General features: G+C 45.6%; 1 protein-coding gene across 1 annotated transcript in view; it reads left to right on the forward strand.

Annotated features, from left to right (window-relative positions):
* DNAH9 (dynein axonemal heavy chain 9) overlaps positions 1-19,111 on the forward strand; it is a 325,725-nt gene that overhangs the window by 273,599 nt on the left and 33,015 nt on the right. The window contains exons 62-66 of the mRNA XM_072730369.1: positions 8,112-8,239; positions 10,314-10,541; positions 13,949-14,140; positions 15,352-15,543; positions 17,880-18,050. Of these exons, the coding sequence (XP_072586470.1) occupies positions 8,112-8,239; positions 10,314-10,541; positions 13,949-14,140; positions 15,352-15,543; positions 17,880-18,050 (911 nt within the window). The remainder of the gene's footprint in view (positions 1-8,111; positions 8,240-10,313; positions 10,542-13,948; positions 14,141-15,351; positions 15,544-17,879; positions 18,051-19,111) is intronic.

Here is a 19,111-nt window from a genome sequence, read left to right on the forward strand (position 1 = left end):
AGTTTGGGGTGTACAAGTATTGCATTTCTTTTTTCTTAATTGAAGCATGATTAACATACAGCGTTATGTTAGTTTCAAGTGTACAATACAGCAATTCAGCATTTCTATACAGTGCTTAGTGCTCATCACAGTAAGTTTTCTCTTAATCCCCTTGCATTTCTTTAAATTTATTCCTGACAGGTTTGTTCTTTTTGATTCTGTTGTAAGTGGGATTCTTCATTTCATTTTTGGAATAGTCACTCCTAGTGATTTTTGTGTATTTTTGTATATTGATCTTCTATCCTGCAACCTTGCTGAACTTGTTTATTCCAATAATTTTCATAAATCCCTTAGGTTTTTTGCAGATACAAGTTTATGTGATCTATGAATAGTTTTACTTCTTCCTTTCTGATATGGGTGCCTTTTTCTTTCTTTTTCTTGCCTAATTGACCTGGCTAAAATTTCCAGCACATTACTAAGTAGAAATGGCAATCTTGGACATCCTTGGCCTGTTCTAGATATCTGAGGAAAATCATTCAGTCTTCACTGTTAAATGTGATGTAAGCTGTGGGTTTTTTTATAGCTACCCTTCATCAGATTAATCAGGTTGCCTTCACCAGGTTGCCTTCTAGTTTGTTGAATTTTTTTTCTTTATCATGAAAAGGTGTTGGATTTTGTCAAATGCTTTTTCTGTATCCATTGAGATGATATCATCTTGTCCTTTATTCTGTTGACATATTATGTTAATTGATTTTTGGAAGTTAAACTAACCTTGCAGAAGCACCTGGGTGGCTTAGTCAGTTAAGCATCTGCCTTTGGCTCAGGTCATGATCCTGGGATCAAGTCCAGGTTGGTCTCCCTGCTCAGTGGGGAGCCTGCTTCTCCCTCTACCCCTCCCCTCATGCTCTCTCATGCGCTTTCTCTCTCTCTCTCTCTCTCTCAAATAAATAAGTAAATAAATCTTTAAAAAAGGTTTACTTGCTCTATTGCTTATGTTAACTTAAACAGTGTTAGTGAAACTTAATTTTTTATTTTGTGAATTCTAGATCATTTCACTTGACATCACCCTCTGTGAGCTAAGACTTCAGTTTTCCAACTTGCATCACCTGTGCTTTACTTTTTCCATAGGCAAGGATAAATATATATTCATTCTATTCTGTTGTCATTAATTTTATTCATGCCTAGTCTACAAGTTAACTATATTTGAAAACCGATAGCATTTATGTCACAATTGATATACACTTATAGTCACCGAAAAGGCAAATAAATATGCTAGGGTTACATTTCCTTCTTCATGGATCCAATGTCTTTATCTTCAGGAGTCTCTCAAAGAAGAATGTTCTCACAAAGAAGAATGTTCTCAGTATGGAGTTTCAAAGTCATATCAAATTTCAGTGTGCTTCATATTTAGATGATGATTTTCTTATGTAGCTTTTAGTTTTTCCTGGAGTTTCTGAATGTCTTTTCCTTGTTCTTGGGAGAAAAAATGAATGCCTCCTCTGCCATTATCACTAATATTTCACATTTCTTATTTATTGTATGTATTGACTAGGACCTACTTTATCCTTCTTGAAAATGTTCTACCTAGAATCCACTTATGTTCTGCTCTGAAATAGATAAATTTCACGTTAGCCATCTTGGGGCTTTCTTTATATTCTAGTTAAGTAGTATCATTTTTGGATCCTATGTCTTTTATCTTCAATTTTCACCCTAGTTTTGCTAGCATGCACCACCAGAAAAGAATGATGGGAAGTAGAATTTCTGAATCCTTGGGTGTCTAAAAAGGTTTTAATTTTGCCCATCTACTTTTTCAGTAGTTTTGCTAGGTGCAAAATGGTTTTTACTCAGGATGTGTCCACATTGACGGCTGTCTTCAAAAAGTCAGTTAATGTTGGGTTGAGGTCACATGCCAGTAGGATGCTGTTCTTCCCTCCTTTTTTGGTTATCTGGAAACTTTAGGATCATCTCTCTACCTCGTGTTCTGAAATACCATGAGCTGTGTTTGGTTGGTGTGGGTCTTTGTTGAGTTAATTAACAAATAAATGAACATCTGCTCAGCACTCACCATGCCATTTTAAGTGGAAAAGGTATATCTTTATCTCCGGAAATGTTTGCTCTATTATTCTTGGTAAATACCTCTACCATTCACCAAGTTGCTCATCCCTGAAACCTTGGAATCAATAACTTTAGACCCTCCCTTTACCACCCACCACATTTAGTCCTATTAATTCTGCCTTCTAAATCCATTTCAGATTGGTCTCATTGTTTCTATCTTCATTGTTGCCTCCCTGGTGTAAGTCACTGTGATCTCATTTGGACTGACACAGTAGCCTCCCAACTTCCCAATCTTCTCCCCCTACCTGCATTCTTTTGCCACTCTGCACCCAAAACATCTTGCTAAATCTCAAATCCAGCTGTATCACTCCTACTTAAAACTGTCTAGTGGCTTCCCATTGTTCTTAAGGTAAAGTCCAGTACCACTGACATGATCTATGTAGCCTACATGGCTTGGCCTTTCTGTCAAGCCTTGGATCTTAGCTTCTCCCACGCTCACTCTACTCAAGCCACATAGTCCCTTTAGATACTCAGCCACAACCATGAGCCTCCCTGACATAGGGCATTTTCACAAGAGATTTCTTTGATCTGAAATATTTCCCCCCAGTGATTCGAGAGTCCAGGACCTGCTCATCCTGTGAGTACCAGCCTCTCCTGACCTTCTCCCTGTAAGACCATTGGTTCCCTGTTATACATGTATGTGCCTCAGAGCATTCCATACACTTCTAATTAAATACTTCTTTTATCACTTAACTTATACTTGCATACCTGCTTGTCACTAAGGTCAAGGACCGTGTCCTCATCATTTTTTTAAGCAGTACCCAGAAGCATAACTAGCAGAGAAAAGGAGCTCAGGAAATATTTGTTGAGTGAATTAACAAATGAACATCTTAAAAATTGTCGTAGCTGAGTTTTTCCTGGTTTTCACCCTTTTATAGAGTTCTATATTCCTCCCATCTTCCAGAGGTTTTATTCCTTTCATGTTGGCAATATCTAGTTCCCTCATTTTGATTCAGTGTCTTCCTTTTTGGAAGCTTTCATATACACTGTTTATGAGCAATTTCCTGCTGTTCTTTGCCAATTGACCTCCATCTATTCCATCATGTACTTTAAGGCTTTCTGTCATTTCAGGGATGCTGACCCTTCCCTGATCTATATTGGTTATTTGTCTCTGAATACATTATTAATCTTAACGCATATTTCCTTACCAAAGGCAATATGGCTGTTCATCAACTACAGATTACTTAAGCACCTGTGCCTCCTTTTCTCCCTTCCCTTCCTTCTTGCCTTCTTGATGGCTTGATTTATTTTCTAATTTGCCCATTTAGAACATATACTCTGGTGACAGCCATGCTTTCTGCATCTTGAATCAAATCAGATTGCCTGATGGGCTCCTCTTCTCAAGTCTGGAATCTACATGACTGACTCACACTTTCCCCTCTCTCCCCAGCACCAACTTATTAACTAAAATTACTGTCTCTATGCTTGGGCAGAGTCTGTGTATCAGGCAGTTCACTGTTTTACTCCACATAGACTCTTACAAAGCTTGGCTGTCCCATTTTTTAGTTTGTGATTTATGTTAACCCCTTCATTTCTTTATCCTTAATTTTCAACATACAGTTCTTAATATTGAGTAGGGTTTTAAAACCTGAGAGTCAGGAGTACCTGGGTGGGTCAGTCGGTTAAGCACCTGACTTGATATCAGGTCAGGTCTTGATCTCAGGGTTGTGAGTTCGAGCCCCATGATGGAATCTAAGCTGGGCGTGGAGCCAAATGAATGAATGAACCAACCTATCTACCTACCTGCGAGTCAAATGAAAGATTTGTTGCTTCATCCTCATTCCACCAACACCCCCCAACCCAGATGCAGTGAACCCACAAAGTTCTGTCTAAGATCTTAGGAGTTCTCTAGTCCTTAAAGCTCATCTACTGACCCTTAATCAAGAATCTCTGGCTTTCTGGCACCTTTGTGTCTCTTAGTCTCCTCCAGGATTTCCCTTCTTCAACAATTTGGAGGAGGAGGAGGAGAAGGCAGGGAGCAAGAGGAAGCTCCATCCACTCTCCTTGGCTTCTGTTTTAACACAAAACCTAGCACCATCCACCCCCTCCCCACACTTTCCATCTTCCCTTCTCAGATTAATCCCTTTAAGTGCTTTAATGTAGCCCTCCTTCTTTCTTTCCTCATCACCTCCTTCCTGAATGAGCCATACTTCCTTATTTGCACATTTATTCTCATCTTTGCTTCTTTTAAAAGCAATCATCCATTTTTTTTCCCAATCACCCATAATACCTGCTTCCTAGGGCTCCTGTAGGATAGAAATGAAGTCTCAGACGTGAAAAGACTTTGAAATGTTAAAAGTACAGTAGAATTGTGTGGCATTCGAATGAAGATAATAATTCCTCTGTTCTTTGAGGGCAGTTCAGCTTACTCCTTTTTTTATGTTCTTTCAAAGCACAGCTTCGTCCTTGGCCTTCCCAAACCAGGACTCCCCTTTCCACCCAAACTCACAGGCATCTTCTCTGGTCTTTCACTTGACTCTAGCCTGATCTTGCTCTGTCTCTTTCTTTCTTTGTTCAGTTATCCGGCTTTAACAAATAATTCTGTCATTTCCATGTTGTGATCATGAAGAAGCCATATCTACCACCTTTGCCTTCCACCCCTTCCTTTTTCTCTCTCCAAGGTACTGGTCAGGACTATGAGCTCACTTAGATTTTTTTTAAAGATTATTTCTTTATTCATTCATTCATTCACTCATTCATTCATTCACTCATTCATTCATTCACTCATGAGAGACACACAGAGAGAGGCAGAGACACAGGCAGAGGGAGAAGCAGACTCCCTGGGCCCGATGCAGGATTCAATCCCAGGACCCTGGGATCACAACCTAGCCAAAAGCAGACGCTCAACCACTGAGCCACCCAGATGCCCCACTCACTTAGATTTTTTTGCAAACCTGCTACCTGGTGTGTCCAAAGGAACAGTTTTCAATTTAGTGTTCCTGTGGTCAGATTATCAATATTTTGCATGCAGCCTCTTTCTCATTGTTCCTGGTCCTATTCTCTGTTCTTCAACAGTCCATTGGATCTTGGTTAGGTTTGGAGCAAGTGAAGTCTTGGTGAACAGCTTCAAGATTGGTGTGAAATATTACTTTTCCTATTGGGAGAGACTCATTTGTTCATGTGCCAGAGAGTGGGAGAGTGAATAAGGAGATAAAGGTTGATGATACAAGAAGAGATGGGATTTAGGGAACAGAAGAGTGAAAGGCAGAGGGAGGACACCTCTTCCATTGAGATGAGGATGTGCAGGCATGCAGATAAAATGGTAAGGAATTGAAGGGGTTCCCACTTCATGGCATATGTTTCCCAAGGAGTGAAGCAAACTGCTGGGAGTAAGTAGGGTGGGACCTCCTGAGAATTTTAAAAGAAGAAGGGAATGGGCAGTACAGCCAACTTCTGGGCATACAGAAAGATTGCCAAACAGCGCTGAGGGTGCGAATCATGAACTTGGGGTGATTCCAATTCACCGAATGTTTTTTCCTGTCCTCTCTTGTTAATTCATCCAAGATGGAGACTTTAGCAAACGTTGGGTGGTGCAGAAGTAGAAAGGGTGCCGGAGTTTAGGATTTTGTAAGATCAGCATTAAGATTAAGGATTCTTGAATCCATATTAAAATAAGAAAGAAGTAAAAGTGAAGATTAGAAAAAATAGAAGAGCCAATGGACTGGACATTTCACAGGTAGAATAACAGGTAAGGAGCGAGAAACAGAGTGAACAGCCTGGAAAGTAGAAAGGGATAGGAGTAGATGTGAATGAAGAATGCATCCGACAGGGGACAGTTCTCCATGATAGTGAAGTCCTGGTGCAGCCACGGGGAATGGGTAACAGAGTGAATAGAGTTCAGTTCTTTGAAGATGATGAAGCATGAGGCTGGAGGTTGGCTGAGTCCTCCATTGTGACATTGAGGTTTACCTGAAAAATGATGAAATGGGACGTACGCAAGATTTTGAACCCAGTTCCAGAGAGCCTAATAGAAATGAATCTCACTGGGAAGTTGGTGGAAGGCAGAGAACCTAGAATTTAGTAGATAATATAGCCAGGTGGCACATGCTTTAAAAGAAAAAGGGGGTTTCAGACAGGGATGGGAAGAAATAACCTGCAAGTGGCAAGAGTCAGCTAGAAAAACATTCCGCTTCCTCCCAGCCCCACAGGTACGTGGAGTTCGGGAGAGGGCCACGGAAGGTGCCATGTCCTTAGAGACAGGAGGTCAAGGAAGCATACTTGGGAGGTGTGAAAGGAGGTTTACAATGGGCACCATGCTGGCAGTGGAGAGTGGGAAAGAAGATCAGAAAAGGAAAGATGAGGTAAAGGTAGCGGGAGTGGGGGGCATGGAAGCCAGGGTGCAAAACAGCATGAAGGTGAGAACCCAAGAGGATGTGGCTGGCAAGAGGGGCTCACTGATGACCATGACCTGGGAGGGCATCCCGAGAACTTCATGGTTGAAATGGAAGGACCCCACAAGGTTGCCCTGGCACATCACAGGGCTGAGCGTTCAGTCCTTCTAAGTCCCATCAACACTTCCCCTTTCTCAACATCTCCACATCAGCCTCATCATCAGCCTAGACTAGACTAGACCTCAAGCCTAGACTAATGCAAGCTGATCCCAGCCTGAGCAAGCCGGACTCTGCCCCGGACACTCTTTGCAGTCCCTGGTTTGCAAACTAATCTTCAGTGAGCCCTCTTCTCCTGCATCTCACCGACAAAGAAAAGAAATCGGCTCCTTTGTGGGTAGGAACCTCAGTGAGAGTATCTAATAATCCTGGCAGCTTTTATCCTGGTATTTTCTCTGGAATAAGTTGTTTATATTTCAGTTTCCAAAGCTGACATCAGATCTATTGCCAGTAAGGATTTATAGTTTAATAAGGGTGTTTCTTGGGTTCATCTCAATTGAATCTCTAATAACTCTTCCTCGCTACAAAAAGTCATCTCACTTTGTCTTATACAGAGTTGCAAAGGATACTCTGTACCTTTTCTTGTGTTTAAAAGAAATATCCAGTATTGACAGCTTTGTTTCCATTTTCTTGCACAAGTATCGAATTGCATTTTCAATTTCAGTTCCTGTGAAAAGAAACGTTTAAGGACATATTTTTATCTTTTTTCTATCCTTCTATTTCTTCTCTTTTCCCTCATGTACTTTATTTTCCTAGAGAAAAATTGCTCGACGATTCCTTCATGGTAGCATACACTTTTATGATCCTTTGTCTAAAGAATAATATGTAACTTCTCTAAACTTTATTGTACGGGGCTCATAGCTGATATCCAAGGAGGGCTGGTCTCTATATTAAGATTAATTGCATTGGGTAAAGTTTTGCTGGGCATGCAGAACACCCAGTGAGATCGTTGTGATGTGTGTTGCTGTAGCAACTCCCTTGCTGCATCCCCAATACCAGCCACCCCTCCCAGGATGCAGAACATCTACACCTGAACAGCCAAGCCCTTTCTTGTCCTACCTTTTGCTTCTCTTTGCTCCCACTCATGCAGAATGGTGAGATAAAACATCTCTGTTTGTTGGGGAAAATAGAGGGCGGGGGGTAATAAGAGTAAAGTCCAGGAAGCCAGAACTACCTGAGTCCTGCCTCTACCAACCACACCTCCCAGTAGAGTTTGAGGGGTACAATACATATTCAGAGGACAAAACAAGTCAGAAAGAACCAAACCCACAAGCTTGCTCATCTGGGGGCCATCTCGGCCTCTAGGGTAGTGGGCCGATGCCCGGGCTTCAAATGGAAGCTGCACAGAAGGGCATCAGCACTTGTGCTCATCCTTGGGGATTAAGTGAGGGAGGAGGGTTGAAGCCCAGACGAGTGCCTCCTTTGGTTTGGGAGCACAAAGCTGGAAGATGTATCCCCCACCCCGCAACACACTCCTGAAAGGAAGAGGGTTCATGTGTACAGCTCGGGGGTGGGTTCAGGTACACCTGTGTTGGAGGATGATGTGGAGATGGGCATCTCCTTATGATCACAGGCCAACACAGATCGTGGACACGAGAGGTAATAAGGACAACTCCATACCCCTTTCAGGTAAAAAGCTCGGATACACCTTCAACAACAGGAACTTCCACAACGTGTCTCTGGGACAAGGACAGGAGGTAGTGGCCGAGGCTGCGCTGGACCTGGCTGCTAAGAAGGGTCACTGGGTTATTCTGCAGGTACGGCCCCCCCTCTGCCCTGATCAGGGTCACACCTGTCTGGACCTCACATAACCATCGCAGGGCTCCTCCGTCCTCTCTTCCCCTCTCCCCTTCCTGTCCTTCCACACCCTTGCCCATCTCCCTGCATGATCTTCTCTCCTTCCCTCTTCCACGGTTCTCACATCCTCACCCCTCCCCACGACTCCTCGCCCCTTGCAGGCCTCTGCCACTTTCTCTAGTTTAATAGCTCCACGGGCTGACCTCTCCCCACACGTAGCACAGAACCTCCCACTGCTGTGCCCTTCTCCTGTCCTCTGCATTCTCCATTACATGCATGACTACAACAGCACACATGTCACTGATAACTTCACTGACCACCCCATGTCCCTGCTTTATGTGACTTGCAGGGGAGCTGGGGCTGGGGCAAAGCAAGTGGCCCACGTCTCTTTTCCTCTAAATGGCCTACAGCCACCTCCATTAGGGCGCCCTGGCTGTGCTGCAGTGACTTAGGTTATGACTGTGTCCTTTGCTATGTTTCCTTAAGGAGAGACCTGCTCCTTAGTCCCCTTCCCGCACCCAGCACACCACCTACACCACGAACAGAGTAAACACCCAACAAAAGCCTGCTGGGGAACAGAATCGATGAAGAAATCAATGCAAGGAAAAACAAACAAAGCAAGAAAGGTCACCCCCATCCCATCCTGGCTTTTGATTACCTAGAACTTCGTCTGTATCCCAACCAGTCACTGGGCCACATCTGAGAACAGCCACCCAGGGTTTGGGACCTTCATCCTCCATTTTCCTGTCATTCTCTCGAACCTGCCTTTTCCCAGGACTCTTTTTCCAGAAACGCAAGAGAAGAGATAGCACCACCCCTCTAACAGAGCCCTGACTTTCCAGGCAGCCCACTGAAGATGTGGCTCCCACAGAGTGATTATAAATGAATTCCTTAACAAATGTTCATTTCAACAGCCACTCCTAACGCTTACATAGCGTTTTACAGTCTGCAAAGCCCTTGCAAATCCATTACCTTTGGTTATTTGCAGCAACCCCGTGAAATAAGTATGGCCAATATTATTTTTATTTCTCCTTTTATAGAAGAGAAAGCAGCAAGCACCCAGAGACCAGATTGCTGTGGCCAAGTACTGTGCTCAGTGCTGATCAGTGTACTTAAGGCTCTGTGAGCAGGCTTCCTCAAAGATTTATCGAGGAGCTTTTTATCTGTCCATCATAATGAAACATATGGCAAAGAAGCAGTCCTTGCCAAAGTGAATGGTGCATTCTGCAGAGTATTGTTGAGAAATAAATGTAGGTTTGGACAGAGAGACAGATAGATAGGAATCACGGGGCGGGGGGGGAGGGGTTGGGGTGTGGGGAAATGGGATCAGAGACGAGACAGAGGTACCTGGGCTTGGAGTAGGAAGCCTTCCCAGTGTCTGAGCAGTAATGCCTCCGTTTGTTGTAGGAAGATAAGTTTGGCAACAATGAACAGAATGGTTTGGAGAGAGGACTCAAGAGAGCCAGCTAGAAGTTTAAATCAGTGCTTGTCAAATTTCAACACACATATAAATCACTGAAGGATCCTATTAAAATGCACTGAATCAGGAAATCTGGGTAGGGCCAAGAGTCTGCATCTCTAAACCGGGCCCAGGTAGTCCCCACATTGCTGGTCCACAGGCCCCAGTTTTGAGTATCCAGGGTTCCATCATCCAGGCATGGGGATCTGGATTTGGGGTATCTGCATGGTGTGTTTGACTCTTCAAGTATGGCCCACACACCAGCATCTTGGACAGTGCCTGGAACTTGTTAAAAATGCAGATTCTTAGGCCCCACCCTAGACCCAGGAAGCTTTAAGAAGCCCTGCAGGAGTCAAGTGTAACAACTGTGTGCTCGAGAGACTTGAGAGAACAAGAGATAGGGTTCAACCGCAAGATACTGGCAGGTCTCATCACTGGGAACCCAAAGGCATCTGCTGTGATGAGCTTTATTTGAAGAAAAGGCCACATCCCTCCTGCAGCTATCTTGCTGAAACTGTCTGCCACTAACGAAACTAAGTAGATGCCTGCACTGGGGGGGTCTTCCTTCCCACTAGAACATCCACCTGGTGGCCAAGTGGCTCGGCACCCTGGAGAAGAAGCTGGCAGAGCACAGTGAGAACAGCCACCCAGAACTGAGGGTCTTCATCAGTGCAGAGCCTGCGCCCTCCCCTGAGGGCCACATCATCCCACAGGGCATCCTGGAGAACTCCATTAAGATCACCAACGAGCCCCCCACAGGCATGCATGCCAACCTGCACAAGGCCCTGGACAACTTCACTCAGGTACAGCCCTGGGAGGGAGGGAAGAAGAGCACTGCCCCTCACAATTAGCCGACCCACCTGGGTAGAAGTGCATCCAACCACAAGGGGGGAGGGGGATGAGCTGCAGCCCAATGTGTCCCCTTTGTGACTGACCTCTTCCCACTGCCCTCTAAGTACAGCCCAGCTGTCAGTTCCTGGGTATACCCGGGGGAGCCAAGCCTAGGGTTTGTCTTCGACAAGAGGTGTGGGGAAATGTTGCACAAGTCTACTGCTCAGGGAGAGTCTGCGATGGAGAGGACACATTGCTGTAAATCTACCTGGTGTGATACACTAGCCACACGCTTACTGGCCAAGCATGTTGTCTTCAAGCAGGGGGTTGACTCTCATGTTCAGAGGAGACCTGTTGCCATCTGTATGCATCTTGAGTGTCCAGGGTTCAGATAACCCAGGTGTCAGAAGTGGGATCTGGACATGGAACGTAACCACGTGATAGGCTCTTAAATTGTGGTTCCCCAGAATAGCAGCAGCAGCAGCAGGACCTGGAAACTTGTTAGAAATGCAAGTTCTCAGGCCCTGCTCTAGGCCTACTGAATCAGAAACCCAGGAATCTGTGTTCTAACAAGCCCTCCAGGGGATTCCATTGTACTGTCAACTCTGAGAACACTAAGCTGCAACCTGCCTATTGCAACATGGAGTAGAAAGTAGGCTTTCTTTTCCAGGGGCCTTTTTTTTTTTTCCCTTTCCTTTAAAATTATTTTCCTAAGTAGGCCTTCACTAAGCTCCTAAGTACTCTGTACCAGCAGTCAAAACGTCTAAATTTTCTATGTTTTATTTTCCACATAGGAGAAATAATACCTTCTTAGCCCTGAAATCTACAGCCTTCTGTCCAGAAGGCAGTAGCTGGTTCCAAGCAAACCCATTTTTCTGCCCTGAAAAGGCACTGGCTGCCCAACAGTGTGAACGCACATCATGCCACTGAACTGTACAGTTAAAAATGTTTAATGAGATAAATTTTCGTTGTGTACTCTACCAGGAATTTTTTTAAATTCATAATTGAAAAGTAAAAGGCACTGGAGGGTACCTCTGTGGTCCAGTATGTTAAGTGTCTGCCTTTGGCTCAGGTCATGATCTCAGGGTCCTAGGATCGAGCCCCGTGTCAGGCTCCCTGCTTGGTGGAGTTTGCTTTTCCACTCTCCCTCTGCCCCTCTCCCCTGTACATGCCTTCTTTGTCAAATAAATAAAATCTTTAAAAAAAAAAAAGGCACTGGGATTCAGTCTGCTAGCTCTATCAAAGGACACAATGAGAGACCACTCTCAGATCTTTTGCCTTGAAGGTCTTGAACAGATCAAGGGAGAAGGGCAGCAGATGTCTCTGATGCTGTGTCTCCTAGTAATTGCAATATTATGCCTCAGTAGGATTATTATCATCTATAGCCACCTTCTGGCTTCAACTTCTCAGCCTCTTGTTCGTGGGTTTCTGTCCCTTGCAAGCCCCTTGTCTAGTCCTGGTTATCAGGGAAACACATCCCAAGGGATGCAGGCTTTTTCTGGTTATGCCAGCCCTACCACACTTGGGTTTTGGGCCATTTATAGCCATCTTCAGTAACTCATTCTGAGAAAGAGAGATAGATTTATGAGTATATTCATTGCTCACATGTGTTTTAATTGTTCCATTCTGCTTTTTACAACTGCCCTAGAACAGAGGCCAGGTTAATACCTCCTATTATTCACTCTCTTCCTTCAGAGTCCTATTTTATCCATTTAAGGGACAAATGGCAGAACTGAGCTCTTTTATTCCCACTGGCCTTGCTGTTTTGGGATGAATATTTTATTCTGATTTTGTCTGAGTGGGCCACTGTCAACCAGGCTCAGCATCTTGATGTATGACTCATTGTCTTGGTACTTAGAGGTATTTTTCATCAAGGCCCAATTTTTTCAAATAAGTCAAAAGTAACAAAAGGGGGATGCCTGGGGGGCCCAGTTGATTAAGCATCTGCCTTTGGCTCAGGTCATGATCCTGGGGTCCTGCTTTGCAGGGAGTCTGCTTCTCCCTTTCCTTCTGCCTGCTGCACTCCCTGCTCGTGCTCTCTCTCTCTCTCTCTCTCCTCTCTCCTCTCTCTCTCTCTCCCCCACCCCCAAATAAATAAAATCTTTAAATAAAAAAGTTATCTCTCTCATAAAAAAAGGAAGTCACAAAGGAAGCAAAGGAAGCATCCTGTCTGTAGAGAACAGCTCCACCCAGAAAGCAATTAAGTTGTCACTTGCACCAGGCAGTGACTCTGTCTTCTGTACCACCTCTGACCTTTCACATCCATAGCTTTGTTCCAAAAATGGTACCCAACAAAGGCACAGGGTGACTCCAATATATCTAGAGAGAGATAGAGACCATCCTGGGGTTCATTATGGAAAAAATAAGATCTACTTAAAGTTTAACTGGTCCTGTTCTCCTCTGCTTTTCCTGCCCATGTGAGCAAAGTCTAAGGACCAATTCTCAGATAAAATGCCAGGACTCAACCCAATCTGATTCACGTGAGCTTTCTGAGTGCTCCTCTCAGGCTCTGTTGCAACATCTTGTTCCTTTCTGATCAAAAAGGGTCTAACTCAGAGGAAATTATTGTTAATTCCAGGCAATCTAGGGATTCTTGTCCTACCACCCCTTCAAAATGCAGGCTTTCCCCCTCTGCCACATTATCACCACCATCCCCCTTTAAATCTGCCACATACGAGCCCATTGCCTTCCTCTGCACTCTCTCACTTTCCATTTCTTCCTTCTGGCTTTTATTTAATCCCTCTTGATGAGACCCACTTTTTCCCTTGCCTTACATGCTACAGCCAGGACCTCTCTGCACTCTTGTTCCTGCAGCCACATGGCCAGTCACCCCTGTGTAAGTTTAGTGGAGCAGTTGGCACAGTGAAGGGCACAGTATTCCTCCTCCTCTCATGGCTCTGATGCTCATCTTCTTCCTGGCTCACACATTGATTACACCCACTCTGGTCTATGATGGGCAAGAAAAGCATGGTTTGGCAGGAAGGGGCGAAATCAGAAATAATGCTGTAGGGGTCCCCACCCACACCTCAGCACAAAATGACACTCATGACAGATGCGACTCTCATGACCCACAACCCTGTTTTCCATTAGTTCTGCTTGGGAACTTAGTTGGCATGTTCATGGGTACAAACATTAACTGCAAACCAAACCCTGTAATAACCTGAATCTAAACCTTAACTCAGATTCTAAACTAGAACCCAACCCCTCTGCCAGGTCCCCACAAACCCTAATCCCATGCCTACCCACAATGCAATCTATAGTCCTATTGCAGCTCAAAACCTAACAAGGATGTAACCTCCAGCCACCATAACCCACATCCTGGCCCACACTGCATAACAGCAGATCTGTGCTAACATTGGAGGCAACACTTTCTTTTCAGGACACGCTGGAGATGTGTTCCCGGGAGATGGAGTTTAAGAGCATCCTTTTTGCTCTTTGTTACTTTCACGGGGTGGTGGCAGAGAGACGGAAGTTTGGGCCACAAGGATGGAATCGTTCCTACCCCTTCAACACTGGGGACCTCACCATCTCTGTGAATGTGCTCTACAACTTCCTAGAGGCCAACACAAAGGTAGAGTTTCCTGCCAGCACAGCGGAGGGAAGCCGGGGCGGGGGGGGGGGGGGGGGGGGGGGGGGGGGCGGGGAGGATAGGCCAGGAGGGATGATGATGTAGCATCAGCACAGGGAGAAGAGGCACACCCTGGGGATGGTCTACACCCTCTCCAAGAACGGGAAGGAAAGGCCAGCCCAGGACCAGCATGAGGCCAATAAGAACCTGGTGAGGTTAGGGCCAAGAAAGTTCAGGAAAGCAAACCAATGACTCATGACTGGTGTGAGTCCATCCCTTGAGCCTTTGTCCCAGAAGCCACCAGATCACCCCTGTGCACTTGAAGCATTATAGGGCATTGTGAATTGGTAGAAGAGGCCCTATGCTCACCTGATACCAGGTCCCAGTTTACTTAGCCAAGAACACAGAACTTCTCTTGGAGCACACAGCTCCTCACATAGCCATGATCTGACCAAAGTTGAAGAAGCCAAATTATTCCTACACCTCATCTCCCTCATTCTCTGTCTGATATGTGCATTTCAAAGAAAACTTAGATTAACAACCCACGCTCTTCCATTTATGGGAATGTTTAGACCATCCAGGCTCTTTTAGTTCATAGACCAAATATAGCATCAGCAAGGCCCCCTCCTCTTCCTGGTGGGAAACATGAATCAGGCCCAGATGCCTAAGCCATCACTCTGCCTCCAGTTCCAGGGTCCTGGGAAGCTCACCCCCATAACACCACCTCTTCATTTTCTGCCCTGAGTCAAGGCTTTCCCCAAGAGGTTCCCCTCCTAACTTCAGTATCTTGACTTTACATGCTCTATTTAATTCACTTTGAGCTTTGGAAGGAGACCATAAATTCACATGGTAAGTAATGGTAGGAGTCAGAAAAGTACCCTAGTCCTTACTTTGTTCAATTTGACATTGACCTATGGAAAGGACTAAGGACTTGTCAGTAGAGTCTGACTTCATTGCCAAAAGCTAATGACCATGAAAGAGGAAAAGCTTAGGTGCAAGGGGATTGGCACCTTGCCTCTCCTCTCCCTGGGATGGAATTTTTTAAGCATTTAACAAGCTCCCAAGCGTGCCTGACTCTGCTGGGCACTTGAGGGCTATGCAGATGAATAAAATATTGCTTCTAATTTTGAGAAGCATCCCATCTTGTGGCTTACACTCTGCCCACACATCAGGGCAGCCCCGATGTCTATGCGGAGGTCTTTCTTCCCTCTCAGGTCCCGTATGATGATCTGCGCTACCTCTTTGGAGAGATCATGTATGGAGGCCATATCACAGATGACTGGGACAGGAGGCTCTGCAGGACCTATCTGGAGGAATTCATCAGACCTGAAATGCTAGAAGGAGAGCTGTCTCTGGCACCAGGGTTCCCACTCCCGGGCAACCTGGACTATACTGGCTACCATCAGGTAAGGCTCTTCTCATACCTGGGTCTTCCTTCAAGTCTGCCCTGCAGAACAAGGGATGCTCACACAGGGCCAGGGAAGAATGGCCTACAGAACAGAGCTTAGATGGAGTGTGGTTCTCAGCCCCAAGTTTGTCCTGTTTGATTTAAGAGCTGTGGGATTCCTAACCTCAAATTCGTGATACAATTGAGCTTTCGGAGATCTTTCTACTCTTGATGTTTGGTTCAATAATTTCTATTTGTTGCTCTTTTCTACACATAATAGCTGGGGCATTCATTTGATTGCTTTCATCCAAGATATTGACAAAGCCATTAGGAGCAAAATTCCAGGTTAAGAACTTAGCCAACTTTGGGTAAAGTTTGTATTAGTGATTCTAAATATCTTCAGAGGGACATGACCTTGCAGACAGAGCATTTGCCCCTCCTGTTCTTTCTTGGCTGCAGTAAACTGCGTGCATACACGCCCATGTACACACACACACACACACACACACACACACACACATTCCCATGGAGCTCTTCTGTACTATTACTTTGAGTTCTCATTTTACTATGACCGCAGCTATTTTTAAAGTATTCATTTTTACTTATTTAGCCTGCCATGGAAGATATATTAAGAGATTTTTTTTAAGATTTTTATTTATTTATTCATGAGAGAGAGACAGAGACAGAGACACAGGCAGAGGGAGAAGCAGGCTCCCTATGGGGAGCCTGATGTGGGACTTGATCCCAGGACCCCAGGATCATGACCTGAGCCAAAGGCAGATGCTCAACCACTAAGCCACCCACGTGCCCCTGGATGATTATTTTTTAAAAACCTTCATGATTGCTTGACTTTTGAACATGCCTAAAATAAATATGAATACCAAACTCAAGGGAAATACTGGTCATGGGTACATTAACTATAAACTTGAAAAAAAAAGCTTTAAACTTTGATTCATAAAATTTAAACTGAGGGGTGCCTGGCTCTCTCAGTCAGAGGAGTTCAGCAACACTTTGGGTGTAGAGATTACTTAAATATGTCTTTAAAAACCATAAAATTGAAAAAGATAAACTACCAAAGTCATTCAATCCAGAAAAACTTGGACCAAAAGGCATCAGGGTTTTAGCCGATAAACTTGTGCAAGAGCGCCCTCTAGTGTCCGCGGGACAATCCGACAAGTGGCTCGAGGTGGGAAGGGCAGCAGCGAGGCTGGCACACTTCCAGGGACTGAGAGATTTTCATCTTCTTTACATCTCTCTTTAATCCGCCAGTTAGTAGATGGTTCCAGGGCACCTACCAAGAGTTCAGGAGTGTGCTGGGGTCTGGAAGCAATACAAGAATAAACACACTAGTTGGCCTTTGAGGAATGAGCCATCTTTTACTTAGACTAGAGGATACACCAAGAAATGAACATCCATTTAGGAGCTGACCTTGAGGGGCACTTTCTCACGGTAATGGAAAGACCTGGAAGGGGCCCTCAGAAAACATTTGGAGAAGAAAGCGAGGGATGGTTTTTTAGGGACAGCCCGCCATGACTGACCACAGGGATGCGTTGTTTGGATGGCACGATTAAAAAAATTTTTTTAATTCAAACACTTTTTGCCAGGGGCACCTGGATAGCTCAGTTACGTAAGCATCTGCCTTCGGCTCAGGTCATGGTCTCAGGGTCTTCAGATCAAATCTCGAGTCAGGGAGTCTGCTTCTCCCTCTGCCCTTCCCCTGTGCTTGTGCTCGTGCTCTCTCTCTAGCACGCACACGCTCTCAAATAAATAAATAAAATCTTTTTTTAAAAAAAATAATTTTTGCCAGAGGTAGGAATTCCCGATTAACAGAAAAACTCACCTTGTCCCACAGCTCGATTCACACATTTATTCTGCATCTAGGTTTGTCACCTCTGATTTAGATAAATGGAGGAGAGATAAAAGGAATTTAAGGGCGAGAGGCCTGGGATCCTAGGAGTGTCTTGAGTAAGACACTAGGTAGGCGTCCGTATTTCTCAAGGACTTTGGGAAGTCCTCCTTGTGTGTGGAGGGAGGGACAGGTGTAAACCAGGGAGTAGGGAGCCTGGAAACGGAGAAAATCCTCTAAGCTTCCTTCTGAAGAAGACAATGTCTGTGTGGGCGTGGAAGTTCTGGGAAGCCAGCCTGGCACACGAAGACAGGTGCTGCCAAGGCAAGACTGGCAGACAGGATGTGTGCCAGGTGGAGAGCATGCCCACAACAGCCAGCGCCAGTGAGCAGGGAGGCAGGTGCCTTAGGCCTGCTGCGGCCCCCAGACAGCCCCCACCCCAGACGAACCAGAGTGGGTGGCCGACTCATCCCAGTTTGTGTTTAAGTGCACCTGCCCTTGACTTCCAGTACATCGATGCCCAGCTGCCTGCAGAGTCGCCCTACCTCTACGGCCTACACCCCAATGCTGAGATCGGCTTCCTGACCCAGACGTCGGAAAAGCTCTTCCGCACGGTGCTGGAGCTGCAGCCCCAGGACAGCCACGCTGGAGACAGAGCAGGGGCCACCAGAGAAGAAAAAGTATGTGGAGGGGAGGGGGAGTTGCCAGAGATCCTTCTGGGGCACCCAAGGATGGCACAGTGAGATGCTCCTCCCACTGGCCACATTGGCAGCACAGACCACATGGTGCACATCTTCCCCTCACCTGTGGCTGGTGCAGCCTTGACCCACAGGCCAGGGGTCTGGGTGAATCATAGGAGGTCCCTGCCACTGGCTTTCGCAGTTTGCTTTTCTAGTTCCCCAAAGACTATTTCTATCCCACTTGCCTGCCAAAGGGAAGAAAGACAGGGCTGAACAGTGGTGGGCAGGGGAGCTAGAAAGGGACCTAGCGATTCCTTGACGAACCGAGCGGTGACCAGTGGGCAGCTGTACTTAATGAGCGCCACCCTCACCGCACCAACCAGATGCTCATTTGGTTTGGTCACTCTTTAAAACGAAAATGCCTTCTTGTGCAAACAACATTGGATCAGAGGGTCCTCCAGCACACAGGTAAGGGCTGCTGAGCACAGGACTTTCAGAAATTTCAGAAAGGCAGAGGGGAACCGTGGAGTAGTTAAGGCAGACAGGGGTGAGATGGCACCACCTTAGAGATCAGGTGGTCTGAGGGCTCTGCTCCTGGACCACCCACCACACAGGATGGAAGAGGAAGGAGGCCCAGTAAAATCTGTCCCTGGACAAGCCACCTGGGTTCCCACAGGATACCTCCCCGGCGCCTGCCTCTGATCCACAGCACCACCTGGATTCCCTCCTCTGAGCTGCCACTGGGTTTACAAGGAAATTTACCTGGAAGATTAAAGGTTAGGAAGCTGGGCAGTTACCAAATTGAAAGCTCCAGGGATTGCTTTTAGGAGGACAACCCATTTCATACTAAAGGAGCTGGACTTCCTTCTGTCCAAAGGTGTCAAGTGTGCCATCCTGCTCTCAGATCTTAACACACCCCAGGACAAGGCCAGGAGCTCGGAATTCTGACCCTGGGGTCCAGGGTCAAGCGCAGGCATATGCACCCTGGTGATTTTGCTGCAGGTGAGCGTATTCCCAGAAAGCTACTCTAAATCACTACTCAGCCAATCCCACTATTTGAT

This window comes from Vulpes vulpes, chromosome 12 (assembly GCF_048418805.1).
Source record: "Vulpes vulpes isolate BD-2025 chromosome 12, VulVul3, whole genome shotgun sequence".
Classification (NCBI taxonomy): Eukaryota; Metazoa; Chordata; class Mammalia; order Carnivora; family Canidae; genus Vulpes; species Vulpes vulpes.